Source organism: Heteronotia binoei, chromosome 10 (assembly GCF_032191835.1).
Source record: "Heteronotia binoei isolate CCM8104 ecotype False Entrance Well chromosome 10, APGP_CSIRO_Hbin_v1, whole genome shotgun sequence".
In the NCBI taxonomy this organism is placed as follows: domain Eukaryota; kingdom Metazoa; phylum Chordata; class Lepidosauria; order Squamata; family Gekkonidae; genus Heteronotia; species Heteronotia binoei.
The window spans coordinates 75,027,285-75,046,637 of NC_083232.1; the positions used below are offsets into that span (position 1 = coordinate 75,027,285).

General features: G+C 40.9%; 1 protein-coding gene across 43 annotated transcripts in view; it reads right to left on the reverse strand.

Annotated features, from left to right (window-relative positions):
• Positions 1 to 19,353, reverse strand: part of CLASP2 (cytoplasmic linker associated protein 2) — a 160,704-nt gene that overhangs the window by 132,245 nt on the left and 9,106 nt on the right. For 42 of the 43 annotated variants that reach the window (XM_060247591.1, XM_060247592.1, XM_060247593.1 and 39 more), the window contains exons 2-5: positions 11,071 to 11,149; positions 3,803 to 3,906; positions 1,046 to 1,137; positions 705 to 780 (exon numbers count right to left, since the gene is read on the reverse strand). In XM_060247591.1, the coding sequence (XP_060103574.1) occupies positions 705 to 780; positions 1,046 to 1,137; positions 3,803 to 3,906; positions 11,071 to 11,149 (351 nt within the window). Of the gene's footprint in view, positions 1 to 704; positions 781 to 1,045; positions 1,138 to 1,816; positions 1,951 to 3,802; positions 3,907 to 11,070; positions 11,150 to 19,353 lie in introns of those variants that run through there. The other variant, XM_060247580.1, reaches the window with a different exon arrangement.

A 19,353-nucleotide genomic window follows, 5' to 3' on the forward strand; every position in this document is an offset into this window, starting at 1 on the left:
AGTAACATGTCAGTATTCTTGTTTGTTACAAGCCATTTTGCCAGTCCCTTCACTACATCTCTGCTCTCTGGCACCCTATCACATTCACATAAACAGTGTAAATTCTGTAAAAAAGATTTTAAGGCTTTTCTTGCTTCACATAGATTCCACATCCACACCAGGAGTCTTCATTTCTGACCTTATACACAAAATCATCATCACTGGCATTTTAGGTTCAATAAAGAAGTTTTATCAAGTTCTCTGTACTTTGTGTCCATCCCTTCCTTGAATCAAAATAAGAAGCAGAATTCTTCACTGGGCCTTGAAAATTTGTATTTTATACTACAGGTTTTTATTAATTTATGTAATCCTTAAATATCATAACCCTAATATATAGAAAGCCAAATCTGAGATTTCTATACTAAGGGTTCCACAAAAAGGTTGCCTTATCTCTGTTCCCTTTCCATGATGACAGTTAATGGAGCTAAGACAGACTGCTTCTTTTACTTGTGTACGGAAGGGAATTCAACCTCTTGGGCCAGGCTTGGAAGAACTCATGGTATTCTGAACCTCCCACCTCAAGAGTCAATGAAGAAACTGTACCTTCTCTGCCTCCCACCATCAAAAGACAATATAAACTCACTTTAGGAGCAAGATCAAGTAGGAAATGCAAACAGTTATCAATTATAATGTATGAGTTTCCTATGAACAACAATAATTCTTACCTGGCTATTGGAGTCTCCAAACAAGTTGCATAAGTGTGGCACCAATTTGCTGAGAACTAAGGATTGTGCGCCATAGCTAGAAAAGTTAAAAAAAAAGTGTCATTTTCATTCCTCACAAAATATCAGCAAAGGACAACACAATGACAACAGCACCTCTATTTCTTATAATCTGGATATTTTTGGTAAATTCCAGAATAAGATTTTAGAGTAAATAATTATGACCCCCCCCCTCCATTTTAAGTCTTTTAAAATCTGCTACATTAGAAGGGGGAAATGTGCACCACCAGATAAGAGAAAATACTCATTTTAGTTGCTTATTTCCAAATGAATAATACACATACTTGTTTAAGGTTGCGATGAGGCACAGACACACTCCTTCTCGTGACCGATAGTTCTTGTGCTTAAAGCCAGCAGCAAGGCGATCCCAAATGTACTGTTAAAAATAAGAAAGTAGGCAAATTATTGAAAGATACATATTTTTTAATGTCAATGCTCTTGTTAAATGCATAGCAGCAGCTTTAAACTAACCCTGCAATGAAGTATTATGTGAATGTTTACCACAGATCTTGGGACAAAAAGTTTAGAACAGCTATTTTAGATCTACCCCCAGTTTTGTATATTAATACTGGAACACACAACATCTCTACTAAGATAGACCAAAGATCTGGTCAGATATTCGTTATGTTATTCAACAAATGCAAAAACACGATTGCAAATGAAGGCTTAAATAAATATTCCTCCCATTTTAATCCTTCTCCACTAAAAAAACCCCTTCCAGTTTTGACTTCCAAATGCCCCTCAGACTGTTGAAATTCTTAAAACTGTCTTTAAAAACAATCAGTGTATTTGCATTGCACACTTATGATCCTGTTATTTGTCCTCCAAATTTCAACGTTGCGTCTGTTCTTCAGTGAGCCTCTGTGACGATTTCTGGATCTTTCTTGCATTACGAATGTCTTGAGCTACACTCATTTGCTCCTATGCACATTCCTCTTCCCATCTTTCATCTGCCTTTATTCATTCCTTTCTTGCTTTCTCTTTATAATTCTTGACCTCCCAGGAGCTCTAAAGTTCTATATCAGAACTGCCAATGCAGTAAACTTGAAGCTTACAAGACTGGATGTGCAATGCTATTTCAAAGCAAGCAGGCTCCAACTGCAACTCCCTTCAGCTGCAGTGCTGCCATTATAATCTCAGCCGTTCAGCAGGCATTCAGGAGAAAGGTTGCTTAGCAACAGCTGCACAGTGAGCAATAGCACATTTCCCAGACTGCAGCATTTTATGATTTAGACCCTCCCAGTAGTCAAGTCATGCCGTAGCATGACCAAAATAGACTATGTCGTACATGTGAATTCATTATATTTTTACTTAAAAAACAGAGAACAAATACATTTCATAATTACAATATTTTAAACAGTTTTGAAACATTTTGATGGAACCTTCAAGGGGAAATGGTATTATTGCATTAGCATAGGGTTCTCAATATCATGATCTTAAATTCCGTATGGCTCTCAAATCACTTGCAGCATGCTCACTACAAGAGATTCCTTCATTTAGTAGTCAATGGTTTTTAAATTGATGGCTTCTTGTTCTTTAGAACTACTAGGCTGAATCAAATCCAGCTGGATTCTATACAGGCAAAACATTTGGCAAGAAGAGAACACAATATTTTAGGATACTATCAAACTTTTTTGGAAAGTGACAGAGGGTAGACAAGATGAAAATGTAAATAAGAGCAATAATTCAACAAACTGTCTAGAAATGCACAAATAGACAGACCAATTCATTAACCATGTTTTTTCAGGATCAAGGTTTGGAACCATATGCTTCCATCTACCCCCATGGTTCCTCTTTTGTGTGAAAACACCCCTCCCACGGACTTAACCATGGTTAAGGGTTAAATTGTTATCTCCTTTAACTAGCTCAAACCACAACGAAAAGCTAATCTTCGTTAATTAACAATGGTTCTTAGCAGTGCCACTATAATCTTAAATCATGAATACAGTCCAGAAAATGGTCAAAGAGAAATGTCATGACAGCAGCATCCCCATAGGCCCCTTAATAATCGCTGAAGTTCAGTAATTTATGTATGTGTGGCATCTAAGCAGCCTTTGGCGAAAACCTCTCAACCTAGATTAATGCCACAGCACTGCCAAGAAGATAAAATTCACCCTAAATACTTGGTAACCATGTTTTGCTTTTGGCAAGATGGAAGAAAAATCTTAATTTGTCTATTTATTTAGCCATGAAGTAACATGTTTCATGAAATATTTCTGGAAGTATGTTGACCTTTAGAACTCTCAACAGTGTTGTCATATAAACTGCTGCTATGCCTTTAGGGAAACAATTAAATTCTCAGCCCCATCAGGTGTTGCTGGAGAGATGAGGGATGCAAAAAATGGCAAGAGAGCAGGGATCAGAAAAGGGAGCATGAAGCTGACTGCTGCAGTTTGCACGGACACAGGAAAAACAAGAGCAATAAACTGAACCCAAACAAAGGCAAGCACGTCAAACAAATATGGTCTTGTAAACAAATATAATTATAAGAAAATATTTGTCCTTCAATTTTACACTGCAGAAATTAAGATTACAGACATGAGTACAACCTGTAATGGAAATATTTTGGTAATTTTATCCCTCCCCATGAGTCTACTTAGCCTTCTTCTAGAATTATTTATATTACTGATATAAATCTGCATTGAAACCTGCTCTCTAATCTCATTAGAAGAATGTGTACTATGCTTAACTAGATTTTGTTCAGATAACATTAAGTGACAATCCTAAACCCAAGAGAACATATTCCACAGAAATGAATGGGACTTATAGTGGAGTAAATCTTAAATAACTGTGTAGTGCATACAACAAAGCCATATACCTGCATGACATTAATCTTAATGTAGGATGACCAAAAGCAAAGGTGGACAGGCCTACCATATTGTCATATAAGGCAGGAATTTTTGCTGATGCTACCTGTCATGAAGGGATGTGAAAAACTGCATTTTCTGAAATTCCTTCTTATCAACCTACTACAATTACAAGATTTCATATCTGACATAGCATAAATAGATATAGTCTTACTCAAGCTTCCAGAAACATACCATTGGTAGAGCTGCCTGATCCATTAGCTTCAAAGCAAGATTCTGTGCTTGTTCCCGAACCTGGTCTTTGGCATCTCCCATTCGATCCACCAACACTGGAAGAACTAGAGAGAAGAAATAATGCATTATGAAGTGCGAAGGTACACCTTCAGGTTCACAGGAACTTTCATACAACTTCTCCAGAACTGGAATTGACTTTGCCACAGGTTCTACAGCACAATTCAGATACAAAGCAGAGTCTGGTAGAGGACTCCTTGATCCCCACTCTCATTTTAGCTCAACAGCTAAATAATTTCTCTGTCATCTGCCATCTAAACAAGGATTAAACCACTGATTCTACAGTGGGCAAAAAATCATAGCTTGCAATGATATATAGTTTTTGACATAAATGTTGAAAGGGTTTCAGGAAAGCTGGGAGCACACAAGCACAAGAATACAATCACTGCCCCAGACAAAGAGTTCCAACAATAAGCTGTGGCTAATAGCCACTGATGGACATCTGCTCCATATGCTTATCCATTCCCCTCTTGAAGCTGTCTATGCTTGCAGCTGCCGCCACCTCCTGTGGCAGTGAATTCCACATGTTAATCACCCTTTGGGTGAAGAAGTACTTCCTTTTATCAGTTCTAACCTGACTACTCAGCAATTTCATTGAAGGTACCCTTGCCATCTGAGGCTAGATCGGTGCTACTTAAGAAAAGGCCTTCTCTGTTGCACCAAAACTGCAGAACACCCTACAAAGAGAGATTCATCTATCTCCTTCTACTGCCACCAGGTGAGGATTTTTTTGTTCTGGTTAGCACATTCCCAATAACTATTATTGGCCTCCTCCCTGGTTTTTAGCTATTATGTCTGTTAATATGTTTCTATTGAACCATTGTATAAACACCTTATTTTAACTGTTTTAAATGCTCTAATAGTAATGCTTGATGTTCGCTACCTTGGGGACTCTATTTGGGTGGAAGTGGTATATAAATGTTTTAAATAAAATATTCACTCTGGGAAAGATGCAGTAATGATGGCCCTGTCCACTTCCTTCCCTCAGAAGTAAGATTTTTCCCTTTGTTTTTCTTTCTTTTTACTGACTGAGCTTTCCTAGCAATGTGTTTTCTTCTTTGATGAGGAACCCTGACTGTTCCACTCTATCACAGTATGATATTTTGGTTGTGGGCTAAACTCAGGAATCTGGGGGAAGGGTTGGGAGTCCACTTTAAACAACTTAAATGGAAATTCCTTCTTATCAACCAACTACAATTACAAGATTTCATATCTGACACAGCATAAATAGATATGGAGTCTTACTTTTTGAAATTCAAAAATAAAAGTATTTTATTCAATATAGAGGAGAAAGGTCAGGTGAAGTCAGGATTGAAATTTTGGAGATAAGGCTAGTATATGCACAGACTTCCATTCTTATGTTTCAGGCTAATGAAAGTTTCTTAAGCTATTCATAGTGACTTAAATCTTTATGTTGAGAGGCTTTGTTCCAATGTTTTCCCAAAACTTTTAGTACACTTTGAGTATTAACTGACTTGTTTAGCTTCCAGAAGGTACTCTTTCCAGTACCTAAACTCTTTCTCTAATCACATTGGTACTCATATTGAGTTTTTAAATTGACTCTAAAGGTTTCTACAGGCAGTTTTGAACCACACCAGACTAGGGATTTCTCCACTCTTCAAAGCTAACTCCCTGTTTGACTGGGTAGGGAATTTTCTTCTCTCTCTAGAAGATCTATCCCTTTTCTTTGGCCCAAATGGGAGCATTTGCCTACTTCCCAAACTTTCTTGCCAATATTTCTCCATCTGTGGTAAACTACTCTTGGCTAAGGCTGAAATTCAAAACTGTCAGTACTCAACTCTTTCAGCTAAGGCCGACATCAGCTTGTCAGTACATCAGTCAACTCAGTCAAGGCAAAAATCTGCCTTTCCCCTTAGCATGCAGATCTCTCAAGACTTTTTCTGCTCAGCTGATGCTAACCAATCCCATTGCTCAGATCAGCTTGTCACTCAAGGCTCTCTGTTTATGCGAAGAATTAACCCCTTAGCTTTTTGTACAGCACTTCTAAGCTTTTAAAAGTGCAGTCTGTCACAGTTGTCTTTAGGCAAATTTAGAACACTAGAACTCCCAGGTCTCAACTTATGCAATTTTTTTTTGCAAAAACAACAACACACGTAACACTGAGTGATGTAACAGAGAAGCCTTGTATCCTTTTCACATTCAGTACTCCTATACAGCAGTGATACATAGTCAGTTCTGAATACTGAATACATCTACCTCAGAATATGAAATAAATCTGCATACATAATAGTCAAAATAAGATTCCTGAATACCAGTTCCAAAACAGTCTCTCCTGTAACAAATCTAGTACCACTGTTCCTGTAGCTTGCTTATGCACAGGAAGCAATGACAGTCTCTTGAGCCCATGTCTCTGGGCTATTCATCTGCCTTGCTGCAAACACAGAAAGACTTCATATTTTATCCTCCAAGTCTCCTAGGCATGGGGGGGGGGGGGGGAAGGAGCTATACAATACCAAGGCAAGAAGGAGAAGGGAAAATGAAGGTTTTACCACTTATCAAAACCAGATGTCCAACTCAGATTAATCAGACTTCACTGGTTAATCTGATGAAGCCACTGCTTTGTTAATAGCAGTGATTACTGCTTTTAGCCCTTGTACTGAAATGCCTAACACACAGGCAGAAGCTTGAAAATGAAAACACTATTAAACACATTTTGGGGAAAAAATCTGGTTTTAATTACTAGCTTTTCTATAAATATGGATAAATCAATCCTCAGCTATGTATTGAAACAGATAATTTTATAAAGCTGAGGTCATGGTTACACTTTTGTAAATTAGGCATATTTGAATGCTAGATTACTATGATAAAAGTTTCAAAGGTGTTTTTCACATTTTAAAAGGTACAAACCTTCATAGAAGATGTGTGACCGAGCTTCTGTTCACCACTAATTGTTAAGACACCAGGTGTATTTAATATGAAGATTAATATATGTAACCCTGTAGCTTTAATACAAAATGCCGTTCAGAGGCTCAACACCCAATCTGGTTAATGTCAATACAAAGATTCTGGAATTCAGGAGAGGAATTTCACTCAGGATAGTCCAGTTGTAATCACATACAAAGACTGGATATTTCTGTCATGAATCTGGGTCCCTGTGCCACCAACGATACAGGGCCCTCCCTTCCTAGGACCAAGCCTGAGGAATGGAGCAGCTTGTAGGCTCTGAGACAGATTCTCCTTTACACACAGGTCTTGGGCCTTGCTGTACATTTTTTCTTCTGGGTATTCGCCACATATTCTCCACGTCTAGAACTGGGCCTGATAGAATTGGAGGGCAAATCACTGCTGAGGAGGCAGAGCCTTGAGAGAGTGCACATAAGACACAGGACAGGGAGGGAGGTTGTTCACTCCCTAAAGCTGAGTGGCAAAGAAGCTGCTACGGGTGGGAGAAGATCCCTCACCCCAAGGTGGAAATGAGATTGACCAGAATTAGATTGGTTGAAATGGGTTTAGGAATATAGTAATTCTGTAAAGATCCTTAGGAAACTTCATTCCACCCCCACCCCAAATCTGTCTTATTCCTTTGGGAGGTTTGCCCTGAGTGTTTGTAGCATACCACAGATAATTCTTGTCCATTTTCACAACTATTATTTTATTAGTCACAGTATTTGGTTAATAAATGAATCGTTTCTGTACACTCTGTATGGGTCCTTCATGATGTACACTTCATGAAGAAGGGGCTGGTGGGAGGCAGGGAAGGTGCCCACATGCAGCTTTGCTAGCAGCTAAAAATAACAAGAGTCTGATTTTTATTAAAATATTTATATACCACCTTGCCCCCTCCAAAGGGTCTCAAGGCAATAATATATGCATTTATCCCTCCAAAGAAGATTAGGCAATAAATTTGCAATAGCTCTTGGGTTTTCAAATTGTGAACAGTGGTTCGTATGTGCCCATATATCACGTTAATCGCTATGTCTAGAGTTCTCCATCTACGGTGCTTATTCCAAGTTAGATAATGTGCTTGTGTATGAGAGCTATATCTTGGTACTCTTGAGTCCAACTGGGATCATCCATGAACTACACTTTTAAAAGCCTCTCTCAACTCCCACCACTCCCTCTTGCTCTTACTTGCCACTCTAGCAAGCCTTCCCCTCCTTTGCACTCAAAGTATATCGCACATCATGATGACCCTAGGACACATTTTAATGCTGCAGTATATAATTCCAATTTTAACTTGCAAGGAATTTATGACTGAATGTTTTGAGTGTTTGGGTCCAGTGAAAAGTGCCCTACATAAGTATATTCCAAAATATTTATCTATAGTACTTGTGAAAGCATCATTCCTGAAGATTCAGACTCAGGTCAGCTTCAATGCATACTGCCTTCCTGAAACTATTTTTAACTTCATAACAAGCTTCCCAACTCTGATTCACTTATTTTGGGTGGAAATCATGAAAGCCTGAATAGTTTCGATTCTATTCTTTACAAAAATGCTTCACTGTTTTCTATTGACTATGCAGTACTACTTGCAGTAACTTCAGTGGAAACTAATGGGGGAAGTCTGCTTTAACTGAGCTAACAATCTTAGGAACATTATTTAAGCGCTGAACAAAAGAGAAGAATTCCACATATACCCACAGACATGCAGAACAAACACTGAACTTTTCAGCACTGCTGTTACACAAGTCAAAAGTCTAATCCTAGAATAATGAATCTGAAAGGTACTTAAATGTTGTAAGTGATCTTACATGACCATAGTAATGCTGTGATCTAATCTGAGTTAGATGAGTTTGCCAACAGGAAGGGTGCCACAATTTCTTTGTATCTTATTTTTAACAGCAACTACAATTTTTCACACAACTACAACTTGCTTCAACTATCAAATAAAAATTAATTTCTGCACTAACAAGACACACGCAGTAACAATATTTATGAAGGCATTGTTGTGGCTGGAAAAAATCCTGTGTGCAGTCACCTAAAAATGCTATGCTGGCACGAAACAATTCTTTGAAGTCAAACCAATAGAAGCTTATTAAAAGCACAAGCCAAAGACCATGCTGCTTTGTAGAAAGTGATATATGAACCTACACAATACTATGTTCATTTGCACCTGGGATCTCTCTCAATGTGGGATGAATGTGGGGGAACAGATATGGTTCAGGGAGATCTAAGGTACAGAGATCAAGTACTGTTTTACTTTCTGCCCAGGGACAATTAAAGTCAGGAGGAGCAAAGAAGTGTACTAGTTCAAGGCTTATGCTTCTCATACACTTCTGACAGAACTCAAATTTCAATAATTACACGTGCCATTTGACAATACTTGTTAATGATCCTCATAGGCACATTAGAAAAGGGCAAATTCAGATGTCATCAATTAAACACCTGGAGAATTCTTACGTTTACATTTTCACATTCCTCTACAAAATTAACAAAAGGGCCAGCCACTTTTCTTTGCTTCCAGGTATCCATCCATCGCCATGTAGTATGAGAAGCCAGGAGTCTGCTAGTAGCAGTCCTGTAGAGCAACATTCTCTGGGAAACACTAGTGGGGGATCTGGGTATGCTTGGTAAGGATGGAGGATGAACTTTTTTTATGCCATCGAATTAGCATGAAAATGAAGCCCTATCACTTTTCTAGGAAAGGGGGTAAGGACTCCCCATGTCAGGAGAAGGGGATAAGATCAGCTTCCCCTTTTTAAAGGCAGGAGTTCACAATGCTGCTGTTGCCCACAATCACCTGGATTCTAGATCACCTCAGAGCAGTTTCTTGCAAACATGCTGATTTGTTGCTGGGAACCAATAGCTCAGCCCAAGGAAAACTAATTAGTTAAGTGGCATCAAGGTGAAACAGTCCTAATGAAGTTAACATAATTACTTCCAGGGTAAAAGCAAATTAGTTCTCACCATATTTTCCAATGGAAAGGATTTCAGCAGAGACATGCTGTTCTGCATTCAGAGAAAACAGCCAATGGCAATTTTCAGTTGAATACCAAAGTTCAGGTTGTGTGAGATATCGGTATTTTTCTACTTCCACAAGCAACTGTAAAAGTTTTCCCAGACCATTTCCCATCCCTGTTTGGCTAGTCTCCATCTAGATCAGGGATGTCAAATGCACCTGTTATGAGGACTGGATTTGACATAAATGAGACCTTGTTGCACCTATTTAAAATTAGATAGCAGAGATATAAGCTTTATAAAGGACACAGACAATCACAATTAAAGATTTTTTTTTAAAGATATGCTTAAAACATAAGCATTTGTTGGTCTTAAAGGTACTTTCTTTGTATTTCTCCCATGGGATCCAGGGAACTGGGCAAAAGAAGCTCTGGCTCTTTCCTTCCTTCCCCAGGGGACCAGGAGGGGGAGGAGCCTCAGCCAACAGAAGGAAGAGAGGCTTTGCTCAGTAGCTCTGCTGCATGATTGAGCAAGCCTTGCAAAGCAAGCTGTTATGCAGAAGAAAGCAAGAGAGAGAGAGAGAGAGAGAAGGAAGCAAATGACAACCAGTTGCTCGGGGGAATGATAGGAGCCCTCTGGGGGCCTGATTTGACCCCTGGGCTGCATGTTGGACACCCCTGATCTAGGTGTTATTAACCAGTAAGGAAATTTCTTGTCTCTTCTAGTGAAAACTCATTTCCAATCAAAGGACAAGAATGAACAGAACCTATGTCACAGCCGTTTGACCTGTGGCTCTGAAGAACAAGGTACCCTCTTAGGTCTGATCTTGTAGACAACATATGGAAAACAAACTTCCCCCCCTTAGAGTTGCCTTTAAAGTGTAGCTGATGAGAGTCTCATGATATGATTTTTGAAGATCGTAAAAGAATGGAAGCCAAAAGCATATGCAGCTTGCACTTTGAAAAGAGGCTGTTCACTGTATGCCAGCGAGTGAGGGCCTAGAGATCAGGTTGATAAAACCTGAGAAAACACTGTCAGAGAGAGATGATGTGCACAGAGGTCCTTACAATATACGTGTACGTACTCCCTCTACATAACCAAGTCATACTGGAAACACCCTGACTATTATATGCATTTTGGTTGCCAAATGCCAGCCTCTATATCTGAAGTGGCATTTGGATAACTCAAACCATACTGTATTATCCTCAAACATACTACAGTCAACTAACACAATGCTTATGGACTTTTTTACTTTACTGTATCCAAAACCAAAACGTGAAGTGCAAACTGAACCCATTTAAAGAAATTACAAACTGTACAGCTCATAAAAAGAGTATTTGAAAACCACTCACCAGTTCCTATATAAGATTTGAAGCGTCCTGACAATCTATCAACAAAGGCACCGAGAAGATCTAATCCAAGTAATGACACCTATGGAAATAATAAGAAATGTTAATAATGCAGGATCACATGATAGGTTTACACATCAATCAGGTGCACACAACTATAATCTTTTAGGACCAAAAATCAGACACCAATTCTAACCAAAGCTGCCTCTGATCTATCTTTACATATTACAGATAATTCAAAAATATGTTTTAACATTTAGCTGCTACCTACTTTCATTCAGGTAAATAGCATGCACAGCAGAAACATTGTAGACAACAGTCTCAGCTCCTCGTTTTCTAATCCTGGAGCAGATATACAGTTTGGCGATGGGTGTCTGAAAGCTGATTTTACATGCTATGAATTTAAAACAGGTACAAACTAAATATATGTACTTGCCTCTATAGTAAGGTGTGAAGCAGATTCCACTCACAACAGGCCTAAACTCAGAAGTCAATATCAAGAGATCATTCTGCATCAGAGCAAAAAAACAACTGGGCCATCACAGGCTAAGAACATAAAAGAAGCCATGTTGGATCAGGCCAATAGCCCATCCAGTCCAACACTCTGTGTCACACAGTGGCCAAAAAAATTATACACACACACATATACACACTGTGGCTAATAGCCACTGATGGACCTCTGCTCCATATTTTTATCTAACCCCCTCTTGAAGCTGTCTATCCTTGTAGCCACCACCACCTCCTGTGGCAGTGAATTCCACATGTTAATCACCCTTTGGGTGAAGAAGTACTTCCTTTTATCCATTTTAACGCGACTGCTCAGCAATTTCATCGAATGCCCACGAGTTCTTGTATTGTGAGAAAGGGAGAAAAGTATGTCTTTCTCTATTTCTCCATCCCATGCATTATCTTGTAAACCTCTATCATGTCACCCCGCAGTCGATGTTTCTCCAAGCTAAAGAGCCCCAAGCGTTTTAACCTTTCGTCATAGTGAAAGTGTTCCAAACCTTTAATCATTCTAGTTATGCTTTTCTGCACTTTCCAATGCTGTAATATCTTTTTTGAAGTGCGGTGACCAGAATTGTACACAGTATTCCAAATGAGACTGCACCATCGATTTATCCAGGGGCATTATGTATCCAGGGGCATTATGATACTGGCTGATTTGTTTTCAATTCCCTTCCTAATAATTCCCAGCATGGCGTTGTCCTTTTTTTATTGCAATCACACACTGTCTTGACATTTTCAGTGAGTTATCTACCACGACCCCAAGATCTCTCTCTTGGTCAGTCTCTGCAAGTTCATACCCCATCAACTTGCATTTGTAGCTGGGATTCTTGGCCCCAATGTGCATTACTTTGCACTTGGCCACATTGAACCACATCTGCCACGTTGACGCCCACTCACCCAGCCTCAACAGATCCCTTTGGAGTGCCTCACAATCCTCTCTGGTTCTCACCAACCTGAAAAATTTAATGTCATCTGCAAACTTGGTCACTTCACTGCTCACTCCCAACTCCTAATCATTTATGAACAAGTTAAAGAGCATGGGACCCAGTACTGAGCCCTGCGGCAACCCACTGCTTACCATCCTCCACTGCGAAGACTGCCCATTTATACTCACTCTCTGCTTCCTATTAATTGGCCAGTTTTTGATCCACAAGAGGACCTGTCCTTTTACTGCATGACTCTCGAGCTTTCTAAGGAGCCTTTGATGAGGAACTTTATCAAAAGCTTTCTGGAAGTCAAGGTAAACAATATCTATTGGGTCTCCTTTGTCCACATATTTGTTCACCCCCTCAAAGAAACATAACAGGTTAGTGAGGCGAGATCTTTCCTTACAGAACCCATGCTGAGTCTTCCTCAATAATTCGTGTTCATCAATGTGCCTACTCATTCTGTCCTTGATAATGGTTTCTACCAACTTTCCTGGTATTGAAGTCAGACTGACTGGCCTGTAATTTCCCGGATCTCCTTTGGAACCCTTTTTAAAGATGGGGGTGACATTTGCTACCTTCCAGTCCTCAGGAACAGAGGCAGATATCAATGAAAGATTACATATTTTTGTAAGAAGATCCACAAGTTCAACTTTGAGTTCTTTCAGAACTCTTGGATGTATGCCATCCAGACCTGGTGACTTATTAGTTTTAATTCGTCTATCAGTTGTAGGACCTCCTCTCTTGTCACCTCAATCTGTCTCAGGTCTTTCAACGCCCCTTCCAAAATTAATGGTTCTAGAGCGGGCAAACACTTCTCATCTTCCACAGTGAAGACGGAGGAAAAAAATGCATTCAGCTTCTCAGCCATTCCCCATCCTCCTTCAGTAATCCTTTTACCCCTTGGTCATCCAGGGGCCCCACTGCCTCCCTGGCTGCTAATATATTTCCTGCTTCTAATATATTTGAAGAAATTTTTATGGTTGGTCTTTATGTGTTTTGCAATATGCTCCTCATAGTCCCTTTTTGCCTGCCTGATCACAGTCTTGCATTTGATTTGCCACAGCCTGTGTTCCCTTTTATTAAATTCACTCGGACTAGCTTTCCACCACTTAAAGGAGTCCTTCTTACCTTTTACAGCTTCCATTACTTTGTTTGTTAACCATGCAGGCCTTTTCTTATACCTGTTTGTGCCTTTCCTAACTTGTCGTATATATTTCATCTGAGCTTCTAAGATTGTAGTTTTAAATAGCCTCCAAACTTTCCCAAGGGTTTGGACTGTATTTACCTTTCCTTTCAGTTTTCTCTTCACATGCCCTCTCATCTCAGAGAATTTACCCCTTTTAAAGTTAAACGTGGTTGTGCTGGTCTTTGGGGGCAACTCTCTATTTATACAAATGGTGAAATCAATAATGTTATGGTCACTGCTCCCAACCGGTGCGATCACTTTTACATCTCTCACCAAGTCTTCGGCATTACTTAGGACCAAATCCAGGATTGCCCCATCCCTGGTAGGTTCTGAGACCATCTGCTCCACATCACAGTCATTGAGAGCATCTAGAAACTCAATCTCTTTCTCTCGACCAGACCCAATCAATCTGCGGGTAGTTAAAATCACCTATGACGACACAGTTTTTACGTTTGGCCACTATCTTTAATCCTTCCATCATATTATAATCGTCCTCTATCTTTTGATTTGGTGGGCGATAACCAACTCCCATAGTTAAATTTCCTATTGGACCCTCCATTTCAACCGAAAGCATTTCTAGAAGGGAATCTATCGTAATTCTCTGACATCAGTCTTACTGGACCGCATACCCTCTCTGACATACAGAGCCAGCCCACCTCCAACTCTTCCCTCCCTATCCTTCCAATATAACTTATATCCAGGAATCACCGTGTCCCACTGATTCTCCTCATTCCACCAAGTTTCTGAAATTCCCGCAATGTCTATGTTTTCTCCCAACATTAAACATTCCAACTCACCAATTTTACTTCGAACACTTCTAGCATTTGCATAAAAACATCTATAATTTCCCAGGCAAGCTACGCCCCAAGCTTCCCCCTGCCACCTCGAGACTTTAGCAGACAGTCCATACGTTTGTCACCATCTCAGTGGACAACTCTGATCCATTACCCGGTAGAAAAGTAACAGCTAACCCTTCATCTCTTTTAGATGAGTCCTCCCGAACCAGAGACATTTCATCTCCTGTCAGCTTTCCCCCAAGATTTAGTTTAAAAACTGCTCTGCCACCTTTTTGATTTCAAACGCCAGCAGCCTGGTTCCATCTGGGGACAAGTGGAGACTGTCTCTTTTGTACTGCTCCCGCTTGTTCCAGAAAGCATCCCAGTGCCTAATAAACTTAAACCCTTCCTCCTTACACCATTGTCTCATCCACACATTGAGACTTCTAATTTGTGCCTGTCTCTCCTGCCCTGCACGTGGAACAGGTAGCACTTCTGAGAAGGCTACCTTGGAGGTCCTGGCCTTAAATCTCCCGCCTAGCAGCCTAAATTTTTCCTTCAGGACCTCATGACTGCATTTCCCCATATCGTTGGTGACAACATGCATCACGACCACTGGCTCCTTCCCAGCACTGTCTATCAGTCTATCTACTAAACGCGTAATGCATGCTACCTTCGCACCAGGCAGGCAAGTCACCATACGGTCAGTACGCGGTTTTGCCACCCAGCTGTCTACTTGCCTAAGGATCGAATCACCAACTACCAAGACCCCTCCTCTCTCCCCACCCAGGGATGGTTTCTTGGCGCGAAAGGATTCCCGCTCACCAACTGAAGAAGAAGTCCCTTATCCTCAGCACGGTGCCCTGTTCTCTCTCGACCCTCATGCTCCCTGGCAGCAATGGGGCTGCCACGTTCAGAGTGGAGCTCATCTAATACGCCCCCGAGAGTCTTCCCCGAGTGCCTAACTGACTGTCTCTGCTTCTCCAGGTCAGTCACCTTGGCCTCAAGGGTACGAACTCGTTCCCTGAGGACGAGGAGCTCCTTGCATCAAGCACACACCCAAGACTTCTGTCCTATGGGCAGATCGTCATACATGTGACACTCAGTGCAAAACCCCCACCCCTCTACTGGCATTCTACATTTATGATAGCTTTTAAAAAAATATATACAGTCCCCTTTAAATCCTGTTTGTTTATGTGGCTCCCCTTCTGGAGGGTCAACTTACCTTATTTGGAGCACAAGGAAATTAGGGATCTGGGTTCCTGGTCCTTATAGAGCCTCCAACCACAGGCCAAGAGCCCTTTAGCTCTCTGGCAAGGCGCAGCTTAACAATGCAAAGAGGGTGGGGAACACAGCCACTCCTAATCAATCAGCAACAATCACCTTCACCTTCAGCCCACTCAACCAAACAAACAGCAGTTCCCCAGCAGCCACAAACTCAGAATTTTCAGCAGTCATACAATCTCAGAGAAGGCTTCCATTTTATACCTCAAATTCACTTTTTATTTCCAAATAGCATTGTGTTTTGGTGCTGCTTGGATTATGCAGATATTCCATCACAAGGCATTTTTATTCCCCCACAACTCATCTTTATTGCATATGCTCTAATTCAGAACTACAGAAACCCTGTCCAGCTTTTCTCTATAATTTCAGCAAATAATCACACAGAAGCAAACAATCCATCCTATCCTTAAACTGGAAAAACAGAAGCTTATGTGACAGAAGGGCCGCAGAAGCTATTTGGAAATATGACTGCAGAGACTATAGTAAACAGACAGTGAAAAATGAATTGAGGTGATAAAGCAGTAGGAATTTTGGAAAAAATCTTGAGCATGCATAAGCAATTTAGCACTGTGCTTGTGAATGCCAGCAAGGCTCACTCTTTTTTGGATTATAAGATAAAAGTAAAGCAAATGATCCCTGGACAAGATTCAACAGTTTGACAACTCAAACAACTCAGTTTGACAACTCAGGAGGCTCCAACTCCTTTCTCTCTACCTTACATGCCAGCGTTATTGACTATATACCCATTTCTACAGAATTGCAAGCAACCATTGTCCTTTTATACTAAATTTTAATACTAGATTTTTTTTAAAAAAATTCCAGCTTCTGAACCCACCAAATATATACTTCCTGGCTTTGGGAGATGCAGGTGGATAAAGCAGCTACAAGTAATACAGGGGTGTCGAACTCATTTGTTATGAGGGCCAGATCTGACATAAATGAGACCTTGTTGGACCGGGCCATGTTGGGTTGGGCCGAGCCATGGAGGTAGCAGAGATATAAATTTTATAAAGAACAGAGACAAACCCATATATACTTAAAACATTAGCACTCACTGGTTTTAAAGATGCTTTATTTGTATTTCTCCCATGGGATCCAGGGAACTGGGCAAAGGAAGCTTTGGTTTTTTCCTTCCTTCCCCAGAGGAAGGGGGGGGGAGAGAACCTCAGCCAATAGAAGAGAGGCTTGGCTCTGTAGCTCTGCTGTGCAATTGAGAGAGCCTGGCAAAGCAAGGTATCCCTCCCCCCCCTTCCTCCTCAAGGGAGGAGCCCTAGCCAATGGAGAGAATAAGTTTTACTCTGTAGCTCCTGTCCAATTGAGCAAGCCTAGCAAAGCAAGCTGTGAGGCAGAACAAAGCAGGATATATGGAGAAGGAAGCAGAAGACAGCCAATTGCTCAGGGGCCTGATAGGAGCCCTCTGGGTGCCTGATTTGGCCCCCAAACTGCATGTTTGACACCCCTGATAATAGCTCAAGCTATGAAGAACTATGAAGAACTTGTGCTTGGGGGAAGCACAGTGGAAGGGGCTTCTAGCCCCACTGGTGGACCTCCTGAGGGCACTTGGGTTTTTTGGCCTCCGTGTGCACAAAGTGTTGGACTGGATGGGCCATTGGCCTGCTTCTCTTATGTTCTTAAGAATTAGTCCAAAATCTCAAATTATTAATTAATAATAGCCCATCCAAACATCAATACAATCTATCCAATGGCTGGTTCAACCACAAATGCAGACATTTCAAAAAAAGAATATCTAAGCAGATGAGGTCAAGTTGGCATAGTAAAGATCCCTGTGCAGTCCAGTAATTAGCTACGCTCAGAGTCCAGTATAAGAGTCTACTTAAAAATAAAAAGATGGCCCATGCCAAATGTTTATGAGCTGAACTGGCACAGGCAGTCACTGGGAAAAAAGGAGTCTTGTTTTGGGGAGTTAGCTACATTCAGTCTAGCCAGATCCCCACAACAACTAAATGCTCAAATTCCTGGAAATGTCTGGCATAGGCATTTTTCTAAAATATTTGAATCCATCCTACCCCAGCCCCCCCAACCCCCCCCCCCCCAGGAACAGACTACTGCCATTAGGCTTCAAGTTTTGCCAGAGTAACCTCTAGTCACAGAGTCAGAAGTGGGATCTCTCATAACATCCCCGGCTCCTGGTAGATCCCATGGGGAAGACATGATACCAATAGACCTCCTAAAGGCCTTCGCTAATTGGTGGTCACCAATATTGGCCTAATTATTTACTCAGATAAATAACATGGGTATATTCCCTGCCCAATGGAAGATTAGCATAGTGGCTCCCATTCACAAAAAAGAAGATAAAAGCCAACCCAAGTAATTATCAGTCTATAAGCGTTTTGGATATGGCATGAAAACTTTATGGAAAAAATCTCCTTCAAAAGCTGGAGTATTGGGCCACTGAAAATAACATCATACATCCCCACCAGGCAGATTTCAGAAGAGGTCAAAGCACCAGAGATCACTATATTACACTCCATCGGTTAGCCTATACAGCTAAGAATAGCCCAACAAAGCTGTGTACATGGCATTCGTGGATTTTGCTGCAGGCTTTGATTCAATCGACAGAGTCTGACTCTGGGAAAAGCTGACAAGGACTACTATTAATAAAAGACTGCTGTTTTTAATACAGGAGTTACACTCTGACACATATGCACAAATTAAGGTGGTCACTTTAGGTTCTTTAACAGAAGTGACAAATATGTACTGGAAAAGGAGAAGAGAAAAAAGCTGGAACCAGTCAAAAAGTGGGGTCAGGCAAGTTGAGTGGAGGGTTAGAAAGGAAGCTGAAGAATGGCACTGGAATTTGTATACTTTATAGGAAAAGAAAGGGGGAGAAGTAAGAATCACCTTGTCTTAGAGAAGCTTAAGTACCGCCCTGAAAATGCTGAGAAAACCTCAGCAAAAGCTAAGGAAATGGGACTTTGGCCTTCCTCTGCCACCTACTGGCTTGTCAAAGAATAATAAATCAGCTAACAGTATAAACCTCCTTTCCTCCTGCAAGGCTGCTCAGTTTACACAAACATGCATCTTCCTATCTGTTTCTAGGAGAATGATCAGATCTACTTAGGTTCAGATGCTGCAGCTTTAGATGCTCCTAGCCCATTCACCTGGCTTTTTATATCACTTATATATTTATGTTTTGTCTTATTTTTAATTGTATGCTTTCTTCATTGATGATGATAATGATATTGGATTTATAACCCGCCCTCCACTCCAAATCGCAGAGCGGCTCACAATCTCCTTTATCTTCCTCTGCAATGACAAACACCCTGTGAGGTGGGTGGTGCTGAGAGGACTCTCACAGCAGCTGCCCTTTCAAGGACAACTCCTACTGATCCAAGGCCGTTCCAGCGGATGCAAGTGGAGGAGTGGGGAATCAGACCCGGTTCTCCCGATAAGAGTCCACACACTTAACCACTCCACCAAACTGGCTCTCACCTTGAGACTCAAGGTGGATTTTTTTGTTGTTGTTCAGTCGCACAGTCGACTCCGACTCTTTGCGACCCCATGGACCAAGTCACACCAGGCCCTCCAGTCTTCCACCATCCTCTGAAGTCCACTCAAATTCATGTCAATTATATCAGTA